The sequence below is a fragment of the Meriones unguiculatus genome, chromosome X (assembly GCF_030254825.1).
Source record: "Meriones unguiculatus strain TT.TT164.6M chromosome X, Bangor_MerUng_6.1, whole genome shotgun sequence".
In the NCBI taxonomy this organism is placed as follows: Eukaryota; Metazoa; Chordata; class Mammalia; order Rodentia; family Muridae; genus Meriones; species Meriones unguiculatus.
The window spans coordinates 153,999,176-154,019,964 of record NC_083369.1 but is presented as its reverse complement, the minus strand read 5'-3'; the positions used below and the strand labels follow the sequence as shown (position 1 = coordinate 154,019,964).

Here is a 20,789-nt window from a genome sequence, read left to right as displayed (position 1 = left end):
TATCTCAAAACCGTTTTTTTATTGTTTTTTTTTTCTTCCTCGAAATAAAAGAAACCCCTTTCTTTCAAAATTCAAAATTTATTTTTAAAAAATTTCCACCAAAAATAAAAATGTTTAAAATTTTCATAAAAAATATCGTTTTTTGCAAAAAAATATAACCGTCGGAATTTTTCTGTTCTTTTAATTTCAATGAAAAATTCTGCACTTCTTGTTTCCCTGGAGACAGGTAGCGGGGCATACCATAATGGGAAGTCCCCACCCCTAACCTGGCCAGCAGTGGCCTCTCCCAACCTGGGAAACGTCCCCATCACCCGGAATTCCAACTGGTAACTTGGAAGTGGCCTTTCCCAAACCCACAAGTTGCATCTCTAACTGGAAGTGGCCTATCCTTTCCCCAGAAAAGTCCCCATCACCAGGAAGTGACAGACCCCAGGTCCTGAAATCGCAGCCCACTCTCTGGATGTGCCCACCCAGTATTCCAGCACTCATTCCAGATCGCACGCGCACCACGCCCCACAGCACGGCTGCAGCCAAGGCCGCCACACGTTGTACAAAGTGCCCAGCTGCTGGCGGACCGTCCCGCTGGGCCCCAACCCCTCTATCACACGCTTGTGCTCCCACTGCACGGCGTGCAGAGCCTCAAAGAGGGCCGGCTCTGCTCCTGGCAACAGCGGCTGCATCTCCCCGGGGTCAGCACCTAGCTCGAACAGCAGGGGTGGGTCATGCTCCTTGATGTCTCCCACACAGGGGCACACTCCCCGCGAGGGGCATGCCTGGCCTGGGGCCGAGGGGTCAGGGTTTGGTGTCATGAAATGAAGCTTCCAAGTCTTGCCAGCTGTGGGGGGGCAGAGACCAGGGTCAGACCGGAACTGAAGTACATCCGGAAGTAGTCTTTCCAATCCTGGAAGTAACACCTACAAGGAATTGTCCTACCCAGACTCGGAAGTAACATAAAAGGAAGCATGTACTCAGACCCAGAACTATTCCATAAAAGTGCCCTATCCAGATCCGGAAGTCACCCAAACAAGAGAGTGCCCTCTCTGTATCTAGAAGTAACCCTTTCAAGGAAGTGCACTATCCAAACCCGGAAGTAACACATACAAGGTAGCACACTATCCAGACTAGGAAGTAACACATACAAAGAAGTTCCCTACCCAGACCTGGAAGTAACCCACACAAGGAAGTATCCAATCAAGAACTTGAAGTAACCCATTCCTGGAAGTACTTTCCAAGCCCAGACAAACACTACCCAGACCCAGAAGTGTCCCCTCCCTACTACCCCGGGGATGTGGCCTCACCATCACGCTGCACAAATCGGGCAGCGTGAAGGAAGATCTCGCAGAAGTGCAGTAGGATGTGGTGGCCTGAGTGCGGGGTCTCCCCCCTCAGCAGGGGCAGCAGGTCCCGCCCGTCGATCTCTCTGTGCAGTTAGGGGATGGGATGGGTGTGGTTCAGGGGTTTGAACCCTCCCTCTCACCATGTTCCCAAGATGGCAGCCCTGAGGGCCTGCCCACCTGAACTGTCCCTCCATCTCCCTCATTTCCTGTATGATATAATGATGGCCCCTACTACAGTCCTGCATTATTCCCCATGATTACTTCCTGTATGACATCAGTTGTCCTTGCTCAGAATCACTTCCTACCTGATGCCATCATAGATGCCCTAGTCTCACCCCCACCTTCCCCAAAGGGGCCTCACTTCCTGTATGAAGCCCTAACTTTCTGCTCATCTGTCTCCTGTCATAGACCCCTGTCACCACTTCCTGTATGCCACTATGCCCACTCACCTGTCCTCTGGCAGGGCACCGCCCGCCAGGCCAACCACGGTGGGAAACACATCCATCAGGCTTGTGGGCTCGTCCACAACCCGACCTTCGGGCAGCACACCGGGGAAGCGGAACACTCCAGGCACACGGAAGCCGCCCTCCCAGCCACCCATGCCCTTGCCACCTGTGACCAGAAGTGGGGGAGGGGCGAGACAGGAAGTCAGGACAGAAGCCATTAAGTGGGGGCATGGTCATGTCTGGGGGTCACACTGAGGGGAGCAGTCGTGGAAGGAAGCAATTGGAAGTTGGGAACAAGTGAGACAGGAAGTCAGGCCAGAAGCAGGAAGTAGGGGCATGGGATGTAGGGGTACTGGGAAAGTGGGGAGATGTGGGTCACCCAGAAATGGGGAGCTGGGCGGCACCAGAAGTTGGGCCAGAAGCAGGAAGCTGAGGTGGGAGGGTAGGAATGAGGACCTCTGGGGGCCCCTGCTGCTCACCCCGGAAGACCCCATTGCTGCCCCCTAGTGATCCCGCCTCCAGCCAGGCACCATTGTCAGATGTGAAGTACACGAGCGTGTTCTCTGTCAACCCCAAGTGGTCCAGAGCAGACAGGAGGCGGCCTGCAGGGGAGGGGGTAACGGGTGAGGATGGACCGCGTGATGTCACTTCTACACCACCTATCCCGAGATGTCAGCCCAAGCAAGGGACAGGAAGTGGCAGCAGAAAGGACAGAAGGTAACATCCTGAGGGAAGGAAGTGGTAGGGACAGGAAGTGATCTGAGTGAAAGGAACTCCAGTCCTGCCCATCCTATGACATCAGTTAGCCTCACACACCACTGCGATTATGCCCACCCCGCATCCTGCCATCACTCACCGACCATCCAGTCTAGCTCTTCAACATTGTCCCCGTAAACCCCGTGCTGGCTCCGCCCCTGGAAATCTGGCTTAGTCACCAGTGGGATGTGTGTGTGCAGGAAGGACATGAGGAGCAGGAAGGGCTGGTCCGAGTGCCTGGGGGAGGAAGAGGGGCTGTGACATCATCAAGGGGCAGAAGTCTGGGAGTGTCCGCCCAAGCTTACTGCAGGCATTGACCCGTCAGGAAGATGAGCATCGGTCGGTCAGTTGATTCACTGGTCAGTGTCAATTGCCAATCCATCAAGCATCAGTCAATAGATCATGTCATTCATCAGTCGGTCAATCACCAAGTCATCAATCAATCAATAGATCAACTGACCCATTATCAATCGATTCACCCCTCAGCTGTCAATTGCCAATCCATCAAGTATCAGTCAATCAATCATCAGTCAATTGATCAGTCTATTACCCATCCATCGATCATGTCAATCAATCATCAGTTGATCGATTAATCATGAATCGATCAACCAATCAGCTGTTGCTAACTGATCAATTGATCCTCAATAACCAACTATAAATCAATCAACCATCAGTCAATAATCAATCAGTCGTTCATCAATTAACTGACCCATTAGCCATCCATTCACCTGTAACCTATCAATCGCCAACCCATCGATCAATTGATCATTCACCCATCTATAAATTATGTCGTTTAGTTATCAGTCAATTGAACACTGATTCATCACTCAATCGATCATCCTCCTATCCACTTACCTATTATTAATATAGTAACATACCATCTATTTATCACTGATCCATCGAGGGCCAATCAGAAATCAGTCGATCGATCATCGATCATCAGTCAATCACCTCTCACCAATTCATCTCTCACCTGGCTATCGAGCATCAGTCAATTCCACGATTATCAATCAGTCATTGTCCATCATTCGTCGTTCACTTGATCGTTCGCCAGTCTATCGATCATGTCTATCAATCAATCATCAATACATCAACTGAGCCACTGTCCATTAACCTACCTATCCATCGAATATCCATTGATCAATCAAACCCGCCAATCGATTCTGCCAATCAATCAATCACCAATTCATCGACCTTCACTTGATCAATCAACTGATGATCAATCAATCATCATTCAATAAATTAATATAGCAATCAACTGACCCATTAGCCATGGATTCACCCGAAAGTTGTTGATTGTTGATCCATCGTCAGTCAATAATCAATTGCTGAATCGATCAACAATCCATCGACCAATAGATAACCCGTCTATCGATCTTGTTAATCATGACTTGATCGACTACCAATTCATCAATCATCACTCAATCATTAATCGATCAATCAAGAATCTATTAACCCATCAGTTATCGAAAACTAATCCATCGAACATCAATCGCTCATCAATTACCCCTCTATCAATCTTGGTGATCGATCATCAATCATCACTCAATCATCAATAGATCCATGAGTCAATTTGTCAGTCATCAATCAATAATGAATCGATCAATTGGTTAATTGATCACCCATCCATCAATCATGTTCATCAATCATCAGTTGATTAATCACTGATTCATCAATCTCTCAATCAATTGGTCAGTTCATCCACAATCAATCAATCCATCACCATCCATCATTTGTCAGTCACTCAATCACCCATCCAGTAATCATGTCGCTTAATCGATCAATAGATCAACTGAGCAATTGTCCAATGAGTCACCTACCGATCTGGCACCTACCAATACCGGATCCGTCGATCGTCACTCAATCAACCACCATTCATCACTCGATCGATCGATCGATCGTCAGTGGATCTGTTGACTAATCATCAATCAGCCAATCAATGGATCCCTGTGTACCATCGTGTCAATCAAGCAATCAATAATCGATCCACTTTTGACCCTCCTGTTGATCTCCAATCGATCGACTGATCTGGCAATCAATTAATCTGTCATCAATTGATTTATCGCTGAGACGCACTGATCATTCTATCAATCATTCATCATTCAGTCAGTGAGTCGATGAGCACATTGTCATCGACCAATCATCAGTCAATAATCAAGTGATCCATCATCACCAATTGATCATCAATTATCAATGTATCAATCGATCGATTAATCAATCATCAATCGCTAGCCCGACCAATTAATCAACAGCCCCTTTTGTTATCCCCTCTTCTCCCAAGCCCTCCCCTATAGCCTGTCCACTTCCTGACCCCACCCTTTGTCCTCCTTGGCTGCTCCCCTTGCCTTAGCTCCACCTCTCCAGATCCCTTTCCTCTAGGCCCACACATTCCCTGACCATGACCCCTCGGCCCCACCACCTGCTCCTCACAGGGACAGGAAGACCTCGGCCTCGTGCAGCAGCATATCCGTGACACGGTCGAGCCTCAGGGGCTGCTGGGTAACCTCAGCTCCACGCATCAGGAAGCAGTCCGCCCTTGCTACCAGCTCGCCTGCATGATGTGCTATCACCGACGCCAAGATGGCCACCGCTGCCAGGACACATGCCAAGATGGCCGCCGCCACACGCAGCCGGAAGGGGTGTCCTATGATGCTGCCCATCATGACCGCCGTTATCAAGATGCCCGCCGCCCCTGCCCCGAAAAGCCGTGCCCACCAGGACAGGCGCTGCTCCAGCACTGCGCGTTTCTCAGAAGGCCAGGACTCTAGTTGGGGAGGCGGAGGCCACACCCCTCCTGGCGGTGCACAGTCTCCCATCATGCCCAGTGGCAGCCCCATGAAGTGGCTGAAGCCGTGCCTGTGCGGGTGGTGGCAGAAGTCGGTGGCTGAAGAGCAGCTTAGGCCCAGGTGCCACTTTCCTGTGGGCGGGGGTCAGGTGGGCGGAGCTTCAGTGATGTCATGCCACCTCTGTGACATCAGCATCACTCCTACTTTGCACACTTTCGAGATGAGGACACAATTCCTTGTAGACCAGTTTGAGGATTGGAGGAGGGCGGAGCCTCAATGACATCAGGTCCACCCCCAACGTGCACACATTCAGGATAAGGAGAAACTTTGGGGATAAGGAGACACTTCCCTGTAGGTAGGGTATGGGGAAGAGGGTTGGAGGGGCCTCACGGACTTCCATGTGGGCGGGGTTAGGGGAACATCAGTGACATCATTTGGCCCAACCAGATGAAGGATCACAAGGATCAAAGGGGTGGGGCAGGGCCTTGATGATGTAATTACCCCCCAGCATGCATACTTTTGGTATGAGGGTGGGGTCCACCCCACCCGCCATGACATCGAGACGCACCGAGCAGCCCCGTGACATAGCCTTGCTCCTGCAGAATCCTGGCGAATGTGATCTCCTCAGGAGGTAGGCCGCCTGCGCCTGCTGCCCACTGCAGGACCCGGTGCCCACGGGCAGAAGTCATGCCTAGGGGTAGAAAAAGCAGGGTCAGCAGGTGGAAGAGACTGCCCCAGGAACTGATATGGTCAGAGTTCATTGGGAATGCCTGAGGATTGAGACAGGAAGTGACCTCATCTTCAATGGGAGAGGATGAGCATAGTGACAGGAGTTGATGTCATATTAGATGGTAGGGATATGGGGTGATGACAGGTAGTGATATCACCTGAAAACCACAACCCATACCTTAGGGGAAGGGACTCCTGATATTGACAGGAAAGGACATAACCTGGGGAGTCCACCATGAAGCTAGCCTGAGAGGAAGTGACATCATCCACGAGAAAGGGACAGGGCCCAGGGTGTGGATGACCCCAGTGGGAGGCTCAAGGGGAGTGATATCTCCAATGCCAGGAGGGGGCGGTTGGGGCTCATACAAGAGGGAAAAGTGATGCTGGGGTGGAGCTAGCGGGGACCCTGTCAGGGACAGGAAGTGACGCACCTGAGCGAATGGGATAGCGGCCAGTGAGGAAGGCAGCACGGCTGGGCGTGCACAAGGAGGAGGCGGCCAGGTGCTGTGTCAGCATCACACCCTCACTGGCAAGGCGGTCGATGTTTGGGGTCCTGCGGGGGAGGGGCTTTGTGAGGGGTCAGGGCTTTAGGAGGAACAGAGCTTGGGGCAGGGCGGAGCTTAGTGGGCAGTGGGGATGAGGAAGGTGCTGGTTTGGCTTGGCGTGGGTACACAGTGAGGGACAGGGCTTAAGGAGGGGCTAAGAGATAGGCAGAGCTGATGAAGGGGCGGAGCTTGACCTGGCACAATTCTGAGTCACTAATATTTTATTACCTACTCCTTTAATAAGGACCCCAAAAATTATTTCCTCAAGGGTAAAACTGTATTCATCATTTCAAAAAATGGCCCCGTGGAAGGGTAATGAAAAAAGGAACACTACTATTCAGTTTCCCTCTCCTCACCAGTGTAGCACTGGCAAAGAGCAACAACCTGCTGCCCCCTCAGACTGCATTCAGCCCCAGCTTCTCAAAATTATCTATCTCCAGAGCAGGGTGCGGGTTTCCCTCAAAATTAAACATTCACAGGCGACAGGATCCTAATGGAAATGAAGAGTACTGCCTTGCTCGACCTCCTTAATCTCTCTTGTAGGTTTCATATGGCGACCGAAAACAAGACACCTGTGGGGAGAAGCTAAGGGTCCGTGGGAAAAACTATGGTTTAGAGCAGCCAGGACCCTTTCTGGAGCTACATCCTGTTTGGGGGATTACCAGCCCCATCTGCAACATGAGAAACAGTGCTGACAGGCTGTTTCCTCCAAGCATCAACAGCTTTTACCACTGCTTTGGTATCAAGACAGGGTCTTGCTGGATACCTCTGGCTGGACTGCCAACCCATGGCAATCCTCCTGCCTCAGTAGAGTGCATGAGCTCCCATACCAAGGTGCAGTTCTGTTTAAAGTTTCTGGGATAGAGCAAGTCTATTCACAAAAAAACCTTTTTTTTTAATAGTCCTAACATACTCCTGCATCTATCTCTTAACAGGCTGTCGCCTTAGGGGACAAAATTAATCATCAACACCCTTATCCTCCTAAAGCACACGCTCCAAAAATGGTGGTCGAACACCACAGAACTTACACCTCGAAACAAAACAAAAATGCAATAAACGATAAATAAAGACAGCAGCCATTTTGGACATCTGACTAGGGACGGGGCTTAGCGAAAGTTGGTTTGGATCTCTGAGAGGGGTGGGGGCTTGTCAAGGCAGGGCGGGGAGTCCGGGGTTGGGGGTTGGTTTTGATGAGCCGGGGCAGAGCTTACTGCGAGGTTCTGGGCTTCTCATGGGGGCGGGACTTAGTGAGGGGCTTGGTTTATCAAGTGGCACCATGGTTAAAGTGCTGTCGGGGACGGGGTTGAGCTTGGGTGCGGGGGTGGGGAAGTGGGCAGGGCTTAGTTCCGGCGGTGGCGCATCATTGGCGCGGTTCAACCCAAGGTACACCAAGAGACAAACCGTGGAGGCGGGTTTAGTGGGGGCAGCCTAGGCGGGACTGGGGACTTGGCCTCGAAGTTAATATCCTGTGGGGACGGGGCATTTAGCGCGAGGGCGTAGTTGCCGGTTAGAGGCTGTCACCACGGGCTGTGCTGGGCCCTCACCTTCGTGGGTGACGCCCTGACGAGGGCAGGGCTTAGTTGGGGCGGGAACTATCTCTGGGGCTGGCTTGTCTCAGCCAGGGGGAGTGGCTTCTGTCGGGACTCAATGAAGGGGGCGAGTTTGGGCGGGGGCCAGCGAGCTCACCGCAGCGAGCGGTTCCCATAGCATCCGATGTCACCAATGCCCAGGTCATCAGCCATGAGCAGTAGAAAATTGGGGCGGGGCGGAGGGGCGCGAAGACACGCGACCGGAAGGCACGCGACCAGGAGGCGAATCATGATGGCGAAGGCCATGACACTTTCAGTTCCTCAGGGCGGATCTTCTGAGGGGAGCAGTGGCCCGTCAATCTCCCGCAGGGTCACGCCCACAAATTATAGCCCCCCCATCCTAACGGAAGTCCCACCTCCCGCCAGTCCTTTACAAGCCATCCCATCAGTCCCCTCCCAGGGGGCCTAACACTGCTGCAGCGCCCGTGGTACTCCACGGGAAGAACGGCGCCTCCTGTAAACCGGCCCCGTCCATCAGGAACACCGCATTCCGTCACATTCTCCGCAACTGGGCTCCACTGAAACCACGGCGCTGCCCGCCCCCATCCCCAGTCCCCACCGGAAGTTCCGCTCCTACCCATTCCACGACCCTCCCATCCGTCACCCGCTGTCCCATCATAGTCTGTCCCCGGAAGTGCCTGGAAACCGCCGTGACCCACGCACTCAAGACCAGAAGTCCCTCACCCGCTGCCCCGTCCTCCCCAGTCCGTGTCCCTAGAAAACGTCTGACACGGACCCCTCCACACCGGAAATCCAGCCCGTCCTCCCATCCCTACCCGGCCGGCCCTCACCCGCCTCCCCAGTGTCCTGTCCCGGGTCCCTGGAAACCACCGCTTTAGGCAGGCTCGTTCTGGTGGCGACTGCGGTGCTAAAACCTCGGGCTGGGATTGCAGGTGAAGGGGTACCTACGTAAAGGTCACGTGGGTCCCAGCGCGCACTGCGGCACTTTCCCCGCCCCTTACCTCAGGAACCGGTGGTGCGGTCTCTGACAGCTACCAGTAGTTGGGGGCGTGGCCTTCCAGAGTGGGCTGTGCCCTGAATTAAAGGGGCGTGGTCTGGTCAGGGAGATGTGGCCTTGTAGGAGAGTGCCTGTTCTCGGGGGCGTGGCTTCGATGTAGGGGGCCTGCCCTTGTTCGTAGTGGGGGGGACACCTTGTACTGGAGACGTGGCCTGCTCGTCCATAGCGGGGGTTTGGTCCCGGGGGTTGTAGCTCTGTTTTGGATCTTTGGATCCCATCACAGGAGGCGTAGCCAATCCCCAGGTGTGTCTGATGACAGAGGCTTGGCCTGACCTAGAACCTCAGTGTCTCAGTAAGCTCCAGACTGACCCGGAAGTGCCCTCATTGCCTCAATGTAACCCCAAATCAGACACGGAAATGGTTTCTATTCCTCTTACCTCAACTTCCTCCTTGTCTTCCTCTCTTTTTCTTTTCCCTGTACTTCCTGTTCCTCCACTTTCCCTATCACTTCCTGCCCCATCTCCCACTCTGCTGGCCCTTTTCCTTAGGAACTGTGTTACTTCCTGCCACTTCCTCCTCTTCCCAAGCCTAGGCGAGAAAAACGCCTACTGTGCCAAGAACCGGGAAGGACGTGTGCGAGGATGTGTGTGATGACAACCAGGCTTCTCCTTCCAGGGACACGACTCACTCACTTCCTGCCCGGTGACAAGCACATGTGACCCGAAGTAATGGCATCACAGATGCTGCCATCAAGAGTACACAAGAGACACGGGCATGTGCTCGTGTTGCTGGCCTTTATTGGGCAATTAGCATGTGTACTCGTGAATATGTAAATGAAGTCAGGGCTCCGTCCTGGGGCTTCCTGTCCTTGGAAGCTCAGTCCTGGTCGCTTCATGGTACACGGCAGGGGGGAACGGCATGATATCAGTTCCTGGCCTGAGTGAGGTAAATGATTTCCTGACATCATTTTCTGTGTCCTTGGCACTTCCTTGTCCCGTGCAAAATCACTTCCTGTTCCAAGGCCTTAGTCACATTCCCACATTCCGGCCCGCTTTGTCCCATCACTTCCTAGACCCCTACTAAATTTACTTCCTGTATACTTTGTGAGGTAATGTTATCACGTGACATCACTTATTGTTCCCCATGACTACCTGCTCAATCACTGTGCTTATCACAGTGACTTACTGTTTGTTTCCTGGCCCCATGAAGTCACTTCCCGTGTCCATGTGACTTCCTGTTAAATTCCTGTGCCCCTTGTGATATGACATGATCATGTTAGGTCACTTCCTGTACCATGTGCAATGTGATGAGGTAACGTAACTTCCTGCTTACCCAGGAACTCCAATTAAGTCCCTGGGGCCCTTGTGATGTGATCCTGTGAAGTCATTTCTTGTGGCACTTTTGATGTGATATGATTGGGTGATGTCACTTCCTGTGTCCCTGTGACTCCTTGATTACTCCCTGGACCCTCATGCCATCACTTCTTGTCTACTCCTGACTTCCTGGTTTTCATTTTCTGTGCCTGCTGTGATATAATGTGACCCTGTGACATCAGTTCCTGTCCCCATCTGACTTCTGGTTTACTTCCTGGTTCCCCTCACCCATCCCACCCAGGGCTTCACTTCTGCCCCGCCCCCACCAGCTGCAACCATGGCTTCCAAGCCAGGTTCCCCATGGACAGCTGGTCCGGCACGGGGAGCACGGAGGCAGCATGCTTGTGTGCAGCACGCACAACAGTGGCCAGGATGTCGGGGAGGCGGGGCTCATCACGCAGGGTCATGGGTCGGCGCTCACGGGGGTCCCGAGCCACATCAAACACCAGCGGGGGGTCGTGGTGGACCAGGTGGGAGGAGCCTCTGCATGGGCACACGTGTGTTTCAAAGCAGCCGCTGGCGCCCGGGGGGCTGAAGCGGGGTGTAAAGAAGAAGGCCTTCCACACCGAGCTGCCTGAAGGGGGGAAGCAGGGATGACTGTGTGGCATGGCTCACGCTGTGTTACTCAGTGAACCCCCACCTCCCAAGCACGTGCACTCACCATTGCGGGGCCGCCAACGCACAGCCTGCAGCTCAGCATTGCAGTAGTGGAACAGGAACTCGTGCTCTGAGTGCTGGGTGTGCCCCAGCAGCAGTGGCATCAGGTCGCGACCATCAATCACCCTGCAGGGATGTGCTGGTGATTCTGGGCTGGATGTCACGCCCGCATGCACAGCTCAGACATGTATATATCACACACATCCGGGTATGTCACGCACACATGTTAACACACACACACACACACATGTGCACAGCTCCATCACACATACATGCGTGCACACCTGTCTTGGGGCAGCTTGCCACCTGCCAGCCGCACGATCGTCGGGAACACGTCCATGTTGCTCGTGGGCTCCTCGATCTCCACGCCTGGCTTGATCACGCCCGGCCAGCGCACCAGGCCTGGCACTCGGATGCCACCCTCCCAATTATTGCCCTTCCCACCTGAAAAGGAGCACATGGGTGTGACACATGTGCTCAACACGGTGTTCGCCATGCACACATGCATGTGTGACCCTCCCGTCATGCCCCGCCATGCCTGCCTCACCCCGGTAGATCCCATTGCTGCCACCGTGCATCTCGCCCTCAGCGCTCACTTCCTCCACATGTGCCCCTTGGTCGGATGTGAAGTACACGAGAGTGTCATTGGTCAGGCCCAGCTCATCCAGGGTGTCCAGGACACGGCCTGCAGGGTGGTGGGGGGAAGGAGTGGGACATACCAGTTTGTCAGGTGATGTCCTCACACGGAAACACACGTGTGTCTAGATGCAGCAGCATCTATTGCACACACAAGTACCGGGAGGGCCCTTTGTCCATGGTGTGTGCAACACTGGCGTACTGAGGAGATGCTAATGAGCCATGCCAGGCATGCTAATCATATGGCAACTTATGCTAATTACCTGCAGACATGCTAATGAGATGGTAATCGCTCTTGATCTTTACACTCACCTTATTCAAATATGATAACATATGATAATGAGCTGCTAATCATCCTATCTCGAGTCAATGGCCCTGTATGGTATGATACTGTGATGGTGACATGCTAATCGCATGCTAATGATGTTATCCCATCTATCCCCATCATGATAGCTACATAAAATCGATATATTAATTACATGCTTATGAGACATGATTTCACTTACCACAATGATATGCTAATGAGATGCTAACGATTTGTTAATGGCTATCACCCTCTCAAACTCCCTTATGATAATGATATTCTAATTGCCTATTAATGAGATACTAATCAACCCCACACTTTCCACTCCATGATTGCAACATGCTAATGAGATGCTAATTATCCATGCTCCAGTCCATCCTTTCTGCTGATGATATGCTAATAAATGCTAATTACCCACGCTCCAGTCCATCTCCTCTGCTGCATCCCCGTAAGCTCCGTGCCGGCTCTTTCCCCAGAAGTCGGGTCCCGCGAAGTGTGCAGTGTGCACGTGCACAAGAGACAGGAAGAGCAGGAAGGGCATGTGCGCGTGCCTGGAGAGGAAGTAGGTGATCACAGGCAGGATTTAGCTGAGTTACAGAAAAGGAAGTGGCCTAGTTACAGATGGGATGAAGCTGTGTCAGAGACAAGAAGTGATGATGATGTCACAAAGAGGAAGCAGTGATGTCACAGAGATTAGTAGTCATGGCACAGACAGAGGGTAGCCTTGTCAGAGACTGGAAGTGATGATGTCACAGACAAGAAGTAGCCATGTTATAGGCAGAAAAGACTAATCTAAGACACAGGAAGTCATCATGTGACAGACAGGAATTAACACTGTCAGAGATGGGCAGTAACGATTTCACAGACGAAAAGTAGCCATGTCACAGACAGAAAGTATTCTTGTCACAGACAGGAAGTAGTCATTTCAGAGAAAGTAATGATGTCACAGGCAGGAAGTCGTCCTTTCACCAACAGGAAGTGACCATGTCAGAGAAAGGAAGTAATCATGTCAGAGGGAGAGGAAGTAATGATGTCTGTGACAGGAAGTAATTATGTAATAGGTAGGAAGTAATGAGGTCAGAGACAGGAAGTAATGTAATGGACGAGACGTAATGGGATCAGAAACAGGAAGAAAGTATGATGTAATAGACAGGAAGTAATGAGGTCACAGACAGGAATTAATATCACAAACAGGAAGTAGCCATTTCTCTGACAGGAAGTGTCTGTGCTTGGTCTCCCTCCATCCCCACCCTGCCCCTTCGTCCCTCCCCCAACCTGCGCAGGAATCCTGTGGCCTCATCAGCCAGTCTATGCCCAAGCCCAGTGTAGTTGGTGGGCTGCTGGGCGATGTGGAAGCCCGACATGAGGAAGCAGTTGGCCGGCCGGAAGCATAGGTGGAAGGTGAGGTGAGCTGCTCCCAGGGTGGCGGCCATGACCCCGAGGGCCAGGAAGGCCGTCCCGGGCACTTGCACAAGGCCCAGTAGTCGCAGCACCGCCAGCGTGAGACCCGCAGCCGCCAGCGCCCGCAGTGGCCCGTAGATGAGCATGCGCAGCGCGGGCATGAACACGGTGCCGGAGCCTGGGCGGCAGTCCCGCAGGTTGGTGGTGGGAATGCCGTGGAAGAAGTCGAAGCCGTGGCGCTGAGGGTGGTGGCAGAAGTCAGAGGCCGTGCGGCAGCTCAGCCCCAGGTGCCACTTCCCTGTTGTGGCGGAAGGGCAGAGAGAAGGGGAGAGATCACAAGTGGGCATGGCTGGGCATGCCAGCCACTTCCTGTCTGTGGCTCAACCACTTTCTGTCAGTTATTATGGTCCTGTTCACTTCCTGTCCCCTGTCAGTCACCTACCTACTTACTGTCAATAATTTACTCATGTCCTGTAACTCACATACTTCCTGTAAATACCTAACCCACTTCCTGTTCTCATGTTGGTCACTACCACTCTTCCTTTTGTCCATCATGGTCCTGGTCACTCACACACTTCCTGTTAATAACTGACCCATTTCCTGTCACCCAGTCAGTCGCTCACCCACTTCTTTCACCTGCTGTGCTGTATCCATCAGTGTGAGGTTATGCAGTCACCACAAGGTCACACCCATTGCCTTTGGCCATTACAGTAATGTCATGACCTCAGGATAGCATCCCACCACCTTCCTGTCGGTCAATCAGCCACTCCCTTTCAGTTTACCAACCACTTCCTGTCAATAATTGATGTACTTTCTGTCCTTCTGTCAGTTGCCCACCCACATCCTGTCAACAATTTACCCATTTCATATTAGTTGCTCTATCACTTCCTGTCAATAATTTACCCACTTCCTGACCCCCTTTTGGTTGTCCACCAACTTCCTGTCAGCCACTCACCTGCTTCCTGCCCCTTCAAGAGTTCTGCCACCTAATTCCTGTCAGTCACCCATCCACTTCCTGTCATAAGTTCAGTGTTCCTCTTGCTTCCCCCCACCACTTCACCCCCTGCACACTCACCCACAAGCCCCGTGGCATAGCCCTGCTCCCTTAGAAGCCGTGCAAAGGTGACCTCATCAGTGGGCAGCCCACCCGACGATGCTGAGAATAAGAACACACCTACGCGGTTGTGTGATGCCATGCCTGTGGAGGAGCGATAGAATTTGAGAGGTCACAGGGTCATGGGGTCATAGAGGGGTCACATGGGTTATGAGGCTCCTGGGTGAAAGTACAAGGGTTTGTGGGGTATCAAAGGGTTAAATGGTCATTGGGAGGTAGTGGGTGAGGGTGCAAAGGTCACTGAGGTCTTGGGGGTCATAAGGATCACAGGTCACTCACCGGAGCGCACAGCGTAGCGACCTGTGAGGAAGGCCGCACGGCTGGGAGTGCACAGGGGCGCAGCAGCCAGGTGCTGTGTGAGCTTCGCACCTTCCCGGGCGAGACGGTCAATGTGTGGCGTCCTATGGGGGGGAGGGAAAAGGAACCAGAAGTGGAAGAGGAAGCAGAATGGGAAGTTGCATTGGAAGCAGAAGAAGAAACGGAAATAATTGTGACGGATGTGTAGCCAGAAGTGCGACCTGAAGTGAACTGGAACAGGAACAGGAAGCAGAACAGGAAGTCAAATAGAAAGTGTAACTGGAAGTTCAGCTGCAGGTGTAACTGGAGGTGTAGGTGAAAGAGTACCCGGAAGTTGGACTGGAAGTGAAATAGGAAATGTAACCAGAAGTGGGACACTAGAGTTGTAGATGGAAATGGAAACTGAAGTGTAGCAGGAAGTGGATGGGACGCAAAACAGGAAGTGTAGCCAGAAATATAGCTGGAAGCATAACTTGAAGTGGAACAGGAAGTGAAATAGGAAATGGAATCAGAAGTGCAACTTCAGCTGTAACTAGAGGTGTGGCCTGTAGTGTAGCTGGAAGTGGGACCAGAAATGAAAGAGGAAGTGCAACCTGAAGTGTAAAAAGATGTACAACTGGAGGTCTAACCAGAGGTGTAGCTCTAAGTGAAACCAGAAGTGTTACCGGAAGTGAAATAGGATGTGTAACCAGAAGTGTAATTGGAGTCTTACCTGGGTGTGGAACAGAAATGAAACCAGAAGTGTGTTCATAAGTGAAACAGGAAGTGGAACCTGAAGTAAAATAGTAACTGTAACTGAATGTGTAGCCTGTAGTGTGCAACTGAAAATGTAGCTGGAAGTGTAGCCGGAAGTGGAACAGGAAGCGAAATAGGAAGTTTAACCAGAAGTGTTACTGGAGGTGTAGCCGGAAGTAGAACTAGGAGTCCAACCAGATGGGGAACCGGAAGTGAAAGAGGAAGTGGAACTGCAAGTGAAAGAGGAAGTAGAACTGGAAGCAGAGCAGGAAGCTGGCAGGAAGTCCCTTCAGCCCACCTTTGCACCCTCACCTGAGTGTCGTGTTTCCGTAGCACCCAGGGTCCCCGATGCCGAGGTCGTCTGCCATGATGAGCACGATGTTGGGGCGCGAGCGTGCGGCAGGGGCCGGGGCGGCCATGAGTAGGAGGGGGAGGAGGGCGGGAAGCATGGCGGTTCTTCCTGCGGGGGGGGGGGGGGCAGGTTCACTTGGGGACACACAGGAGATCACACACATTTACGTAGTTACACATTGAAATGAACACATCTTCAGTTACACATTCACTCCTCATGCAGGATGAGCCTGACACATCAAGGTATAGTATGTGCGTGTGTAAAGAAGTCAGTGTGAATCTGTGTGAATTCACACATTTCTATTGTCTGTAAGCCTGTGCATGTGTGTGTATATGTGTGTGTACAGATATGTACCAGTCACACACACGTATGTGTTCCCGTATAAGCACGTGGAACCTGTGGGTGTATAGGTCCGGGTATATGTGTACACACTACACACATGCAAGTAAACGCATGTTTTGTCCCCGTGCCATGTATATGTTGATTTGCAACACATTTGTGATGTGTGTGCGACACAGACACACGGACACAGCTTTACACAATCATCCATGCGTCACATTTGATAGACGGACACGCTGCATAAACACGCATCCGAGTGTGTAAAACGTGGACGTGGACATGGACATCACACGTATCTCACATTGTGGAACAGGAAGTGCAAGCTACTGAGTCCACACAAGGCCAGAAGTGACACACACAACTACCCCGGTGCACACTCATAGGCAGCCGTGACCCCCTGAGTGACCCTGCTGTGACCCGTTACCCCTTGCACACTCATAGTAGCAGTTACCCTGTTGTGAAGCCCCTTTTGCCCCCTTGCACACTCACCAGCAGCCATGACCCCGCCGTGACCCCGGGCACCGACTGAGCTCCACAGCGGCTGCCGGGCAGGTTATATAAGTCCCTGCGCTCAGGTTCGTGGGCGTCGCAGGGGTCACGGGGTCAGTGACAGGGACTGGCGTGAGTCAGGGCCCTGGGGCTGGGCATCCTGGGGATGAGCATGTATGGGCTTGAGCATTAATGTATGGATTGTTTACCTGTCGGGGAGGGGCGGGGAATGGGGTGACAAGAGTGTCATGGGGTTCACAGGGTTAACCAGGCGGTCACGGGGTCACAGGGAGGGGTCACGTGGGAAGAGTCAGGGTTTCTTGCATGCTGTAATCGTACACGTTAACATATAGAATGTGTGCTGGGGTGTGTGGTAGGGGCATGGAAGTGGTAACACGCAGGTCACTATGGTCGGTGCGGACTTCAGGAGAGAGGAGAGGGCCAAGACTTCCGGCATGTGTGAGCTAAGGTGTGTGTTAATGTATGGATTGTTCACATAGTGGGGAGGGTGTGGCACGGGGTCATTGGGTGACATTGGGGTGTAAAACGGGGTCACTGAGGTCTCGGGGAGTGAGTTAGGGTGTAAGTCAGGGGGCAGAGCCGAGGCCGAGGTCATGACGCACGAGCGGAGGTATGGATTGTTTACATCGCTGCCCGCATGAGTGTCTGTGTGTCTGTCTGTATGCATGAATGTGGGGGCGGGGATTCCTCCTTCCGCCCTCGCGGGGTCACGGGGTCAGGCGGTGGGCACGCACGGCATCCACAGTGTGTGAAGTCACCCTCCATCCCTGGGACGGGACAGCCAGGACCTCCCAGGAAACTGAGAGGAAACAGCCGGAAGACAGCGCAGGAAGGGCAAAAGTGGCGGGGCCTTTGGCACGTGTCGTCCAGGCTACGCCGAGACGGACAGTCCCACCCGGAAGTGCTCGCTGAGGGGTCCTCGGAGGGCGGAAGGGGCGCGACCATATCTCCCGCGTTGCCTGTGTTAGCAGCCCCTTCTGCCTGTATAATGGATGTCCCGCCCACCCACCGGAAGTGACCTTTGCCAGGTTGGCAGGATGAATGGGTCGGGGTCGTCAGGTCTGAGTTCGACCTGGCCACTCTGATTGACAGGCAACGCCAAACCAGACACCGGAAGTCCCGGTTTTCGCCTGCGGTTTGGGGTGGAGCGTTTCCGCAGGGGAGAGGAGGGTAGGGGCGGGGTCACTTACGTCACCGCCGCACACGCTCACAGGTGTGCCCTCGCCCCTACCCACAGAGCCTGCTGGAGGTTTGGGGACCCGGGCTTGAGCACTGAAGTCATGCGATACTGTGTGTGTGAGTGTGTGTGTAAATGGTCGTGTTCCCCCTCCTCCCCTTTCCCCCTCATCCCTCATCTCCGCGCTGACATCACCACCCCTCCAGCACACCCTCTACACCCGTGTCTCAGTTTACCCGGCGCCGCCAACGCTCCGGCTCCCTGCACACGTGCGCGCTCGCCCACAGTCGACCGCTCCTGTGTTCCCCGCCGGATGGAGGGTGAGCGTGTGAGGGGAGGAGGGGGAGAACCAGCGGGGACCAGAGTGTTTGAGGATTGTGCAACGCGGACCGGGGGGAGGACTTGGCGCGGAGGAATCGGGGAAGTTGTTGTACACTGGGACAGGGCCGGGCGGGCGTTGGGCCCTGCAGCCCAGTTCGCGTCTGTCTGTGTGTGTCTGTGCTCGTGCAGAAGTGTGCGGATCTGTGGATCTGAATGTGCAGGTGTGGGTGTGGATGAGTGTGGACCGAGTGACAGGTTGTGGTCCGGATGCTGGTCCATGCTCGTTTGCAGAGGGACTAAGGGATGTACGGAGGGAGAGCTGTGTACTTACATGTGTGCACATGGGTCTATGAGTGCACATAGGTATGACACATCTCTGTGTCCCATATAAGTGTGTGTACATACGTCGGTCTCACAAGTGTGTGTGTGTATGTAACGTACGCATTTCCCAAGGAGCTGATGGAAGAATTAATGTGTCCGTGTGTGAGCATCCGAAGGCGCCATAAACATCTATGTGCAAGTGTGTTAACGTGTGTCAATGCATGGCCGTGTAGTTACACTACAGATCAGTGCTCAGAGACACTAACACAGAAGACACACATTTAAACACATTGCATACACGAATATATTACAGGGTGACCATGCTCACTCGGGGACATTTCACACACTTGAGGACGAAGGACAAGCACACGCATGAATACGTACACATGTGAACACATTCCAGGGAAGAAACGTCCATGTGCAACTACACTAGTTTATGTCAATGTGGCGAACGGTGAGTTGGACGCTGAAGCAGCTATTTAAATATATTTGCATACACGATTATGTAAGCATGATAGTGTGAACATTGGAAAATAGCAATGTGCGCTCGGGGTAACACAGAACACTAACATGTAAATAAACGAATATAGCCATATGAAAATGCATGAACACAACATGGAAATGCACCAACACATCAATATGCAAACATACAGAGTAATATGTAAATGTTGGAACTCATTAACATGTACATATTTAAATACTGATTCAAATATACAAATATCGGTAAGTGCGCAAACACGTTGATATGTAAATATGCAAAATTGAAAAGTAAATATGAATATTATGTAAGTATACAATTATAGTAATATGTGAATATACAAGTGTAGTTATGTGCAAATATGTAAAAATGTAAATACATAAACTTGTAAAAACGTGAATAAATTAATAAGTAAATACGCAAATGGTCAATATGTAAATATACGAATACAGCTATATGCAAATATATGGCACAGTAATATGTAAATGGCAATATCCCAACATGTCAATATGCGAATGTTAATACGTGAATATATTGACACATATTAACATTTGAAATTCAAACAGACATGAGTGCATATATTAAAATACATTTAAGAACATATTTGCATGAATATATTAAGGCTCAATGAATATTCACACGTAAACATTTAAAAACGTCAACCTGTAAAACGAGTATAAACGCACAGGAGAGCCCGGGCAAGATGATTATGAAAATGTATCCTAATGAGGCCGGAGAAACTGACGCGGGAAGGGGTAACCGAGACATGGCAGCGGTTTCTAGGGAGCTAGTCCCCGTGTCGTCAGGTGAGCCCAGTTTCCCCCACCGGGTTTTCTTCCGCGCCTACACCGGGGTCAGAGAACTACACTCCCAGCGTATCTCGTGCCGCCCATTGGACTACAAACATGGCCGCCGTGCACAGAGCTCTTGGATCGTCAATCTTCCCAGTCTCCCTGTCCTCATCCCAGCCGGGACCCTGGAGCAGTAGTGGACTGCGATTCCCAGAATCCATTGTGGTACGCGCCCTCCCTTGTTTCCGGTCTGTGCCTCATCGCTTCTGAGGTCCACCGAAAATTGAGCGGATCCCGTTTTACCCGTACAGCCGTGGAGCCCACACCCGAGGTCGGAGAACTATAATCCCAGTGTGTCTCGCTACGCAAAGAGGACTACAAACATGGCCACCGAGCACGGGCCTCTGGGATAGTCTGTAGTCCCCGTCTCCTTCCCCTTCCCCTCGCTTGACCGCGGAGCCGCCGAGGACTACGATTCCCAGAATACCCTGCGCTATTATGCTTCCGTCGCTTTTTCAGGTATGTCCTGTGGGGCTTCCCAGGGGAACCGGAAGTCGCCCCAGATCCCATTGAACCTTTCCCGTCCCCGGGACTCGCGATGTCACCGAGGTCACTGGCGGGGTGATTCCTGAGCTGCGTACAGACGTCGCGGCCCCGAGACCTCCGCCGGATCCAGCCGTTGTGATACCCGGATGCTGCGTTCCTGCGTCACCCGGAAGCAGGATGACGTCGCGGGAAGAACATTACCGATGGTGCATAGCTGGCACGTCACCGAGGGTACGTGGATAGGGGACATTTTTCACGCCAGGCGTCAACGAGGGGGCACGGTTAGAGGAC

At 52.4% G+C, this 20,789-nt stretch overlaps 2 protein-coding genes across 8 annotated transcripts; both read right to left on the bottom strand.

The window, feature by feature from the left end:
* Positions 1-58: 58 nt before the first annotated feature.
* Arsl (arylsulfatase L) lies at positions 59-9,274 on the bottom strand. Of its 5 annotated transcripts, none has more exons than XM_060374816.1 (10): positions 9,151-9,274; positions 8,286-8,460; positions 6,486-6,607; positions 5,894-6,016; positions 4,970-5,456; positions 2,640-2,776; positions 2,263-2,385; positions 1,787-1,949; positions 1,299-1,420; positions 59-835 (listed from the first exon to the last, which is right to left on the bottom strand). In XM_060374816.1, exons 2-10 carry the CDS (start codon positions 8,432-8,434, stop codon positions 486-488), a joined length of 1,776 nt encoding a protein of 591 aa, XP_060230799.1. In that variant the 5' UTR covers positions 8,435-8,460; positions 9,151-9,274; the 3' UTR covers positions 59-485. The 5 variants fall into 5 exon arrangements, with proteins under 5 accessions (XP_060230799.1, XP_060230796.1, XP_060230800.1 ...); XM_060374813.1 differs by having other exon boundaries at positions 8,286-8,463; positions 9,151-9,259; XM_060374817.1 differs by lacking the exon at positions 9,151-9,274 and adding an exon at positions 9,098-9,121 and having other exon boundaries at positions 8,286-8,463.
* Positions 9,275-9,921: 647 nt separating this feature from the next.
* On the bottom strand, positions 9,922-20,737 carry LOC110543032 (steryl-sulfatase). Of its 3 annotated transcripts, none has more exons than XM_060374809.1 (10): positions 18,278-20,737; positions 15,976-16,123; positions 14,911-15,032; positions 14,593-14,715; positions 13,392-13,815; positions 12,531-12,667; positions 11,724-11,861; positions 11,461-11,620; positions 11,181-11,302; positions 9,922-11,093 (listed from the first exon to the last, which is right to left on the bottom strand). In XM_060374809.1, exons 1-10 carry the CDS (start codon positions 18,639-18,641, stop codon positions 10,765-10,767), a joined length of 2,067 nt encoding a protein of 688 aa, XP_060230792.1. In that variant the 5' UTR covers positions 18,642-20,737; the 3' UTR covers positions 9,922-10,764. The 3 variants fall into 3 exon arrangements, with proteins under 3 accessions (XP_060230792.1, XP_060230794.1, XP_060230793.1); XM_060374811.1 differs by having other exon boundaries at positions 19,848-20,734; XM_060374810.1 differs by lacking the exon at positions 18,278-20,737 and adding an exon at positions 16,844-16,868.
* Positions 20,738-20,789: the final 52 nt, after the last annotated feature.

Bases quoted from the DNA above. Each gene is read 5' to 3' on its own strand.
- Arsl (XM_060374816.1), bottom strand. From the start codon at position 8,434: ATGGCCTTCGCCATCATGATTCGCCTCCTGGTCGCGTGCCTTCCGGTC. The intron at 6,608-8,285 runs GTGAGCTCGCTG...CCTCCCCCGCAG, and splicing joins TATGGGAACCGCTCGCTGCG to GACCCCAAACATCGACCGCC. The intron at 2,777-4,969 runs GTGAGGAGCAGG...TTCCTCCCCCAG, and splicing joins GCCGAGGTCTTCCTGTCCCT to GCACTCGGACCAGCCCTTCC.
- LOC110543032 (XM_060374809.1), bottom strand. From the start codon at position 18,641: ATGGACCAGCATCCGGACCACAACCTGTCACTCGGTCCACACTCATCC. The intron at 12,668-13,391 runs GTTGGGGGAGGG...CTTCCTCTCCAG, and splicing joins GCCACAGGATTCCTGCGCAG to GCACGCGCACATGCCCTTCC. The intron at 11,303-11,460 runs GTGTGCACGCAT...ACATCCCTGCAG, and splicing joins GGCAAGCTGCCCCAAGACAG to GGTGATTGATGGTCGCGACC.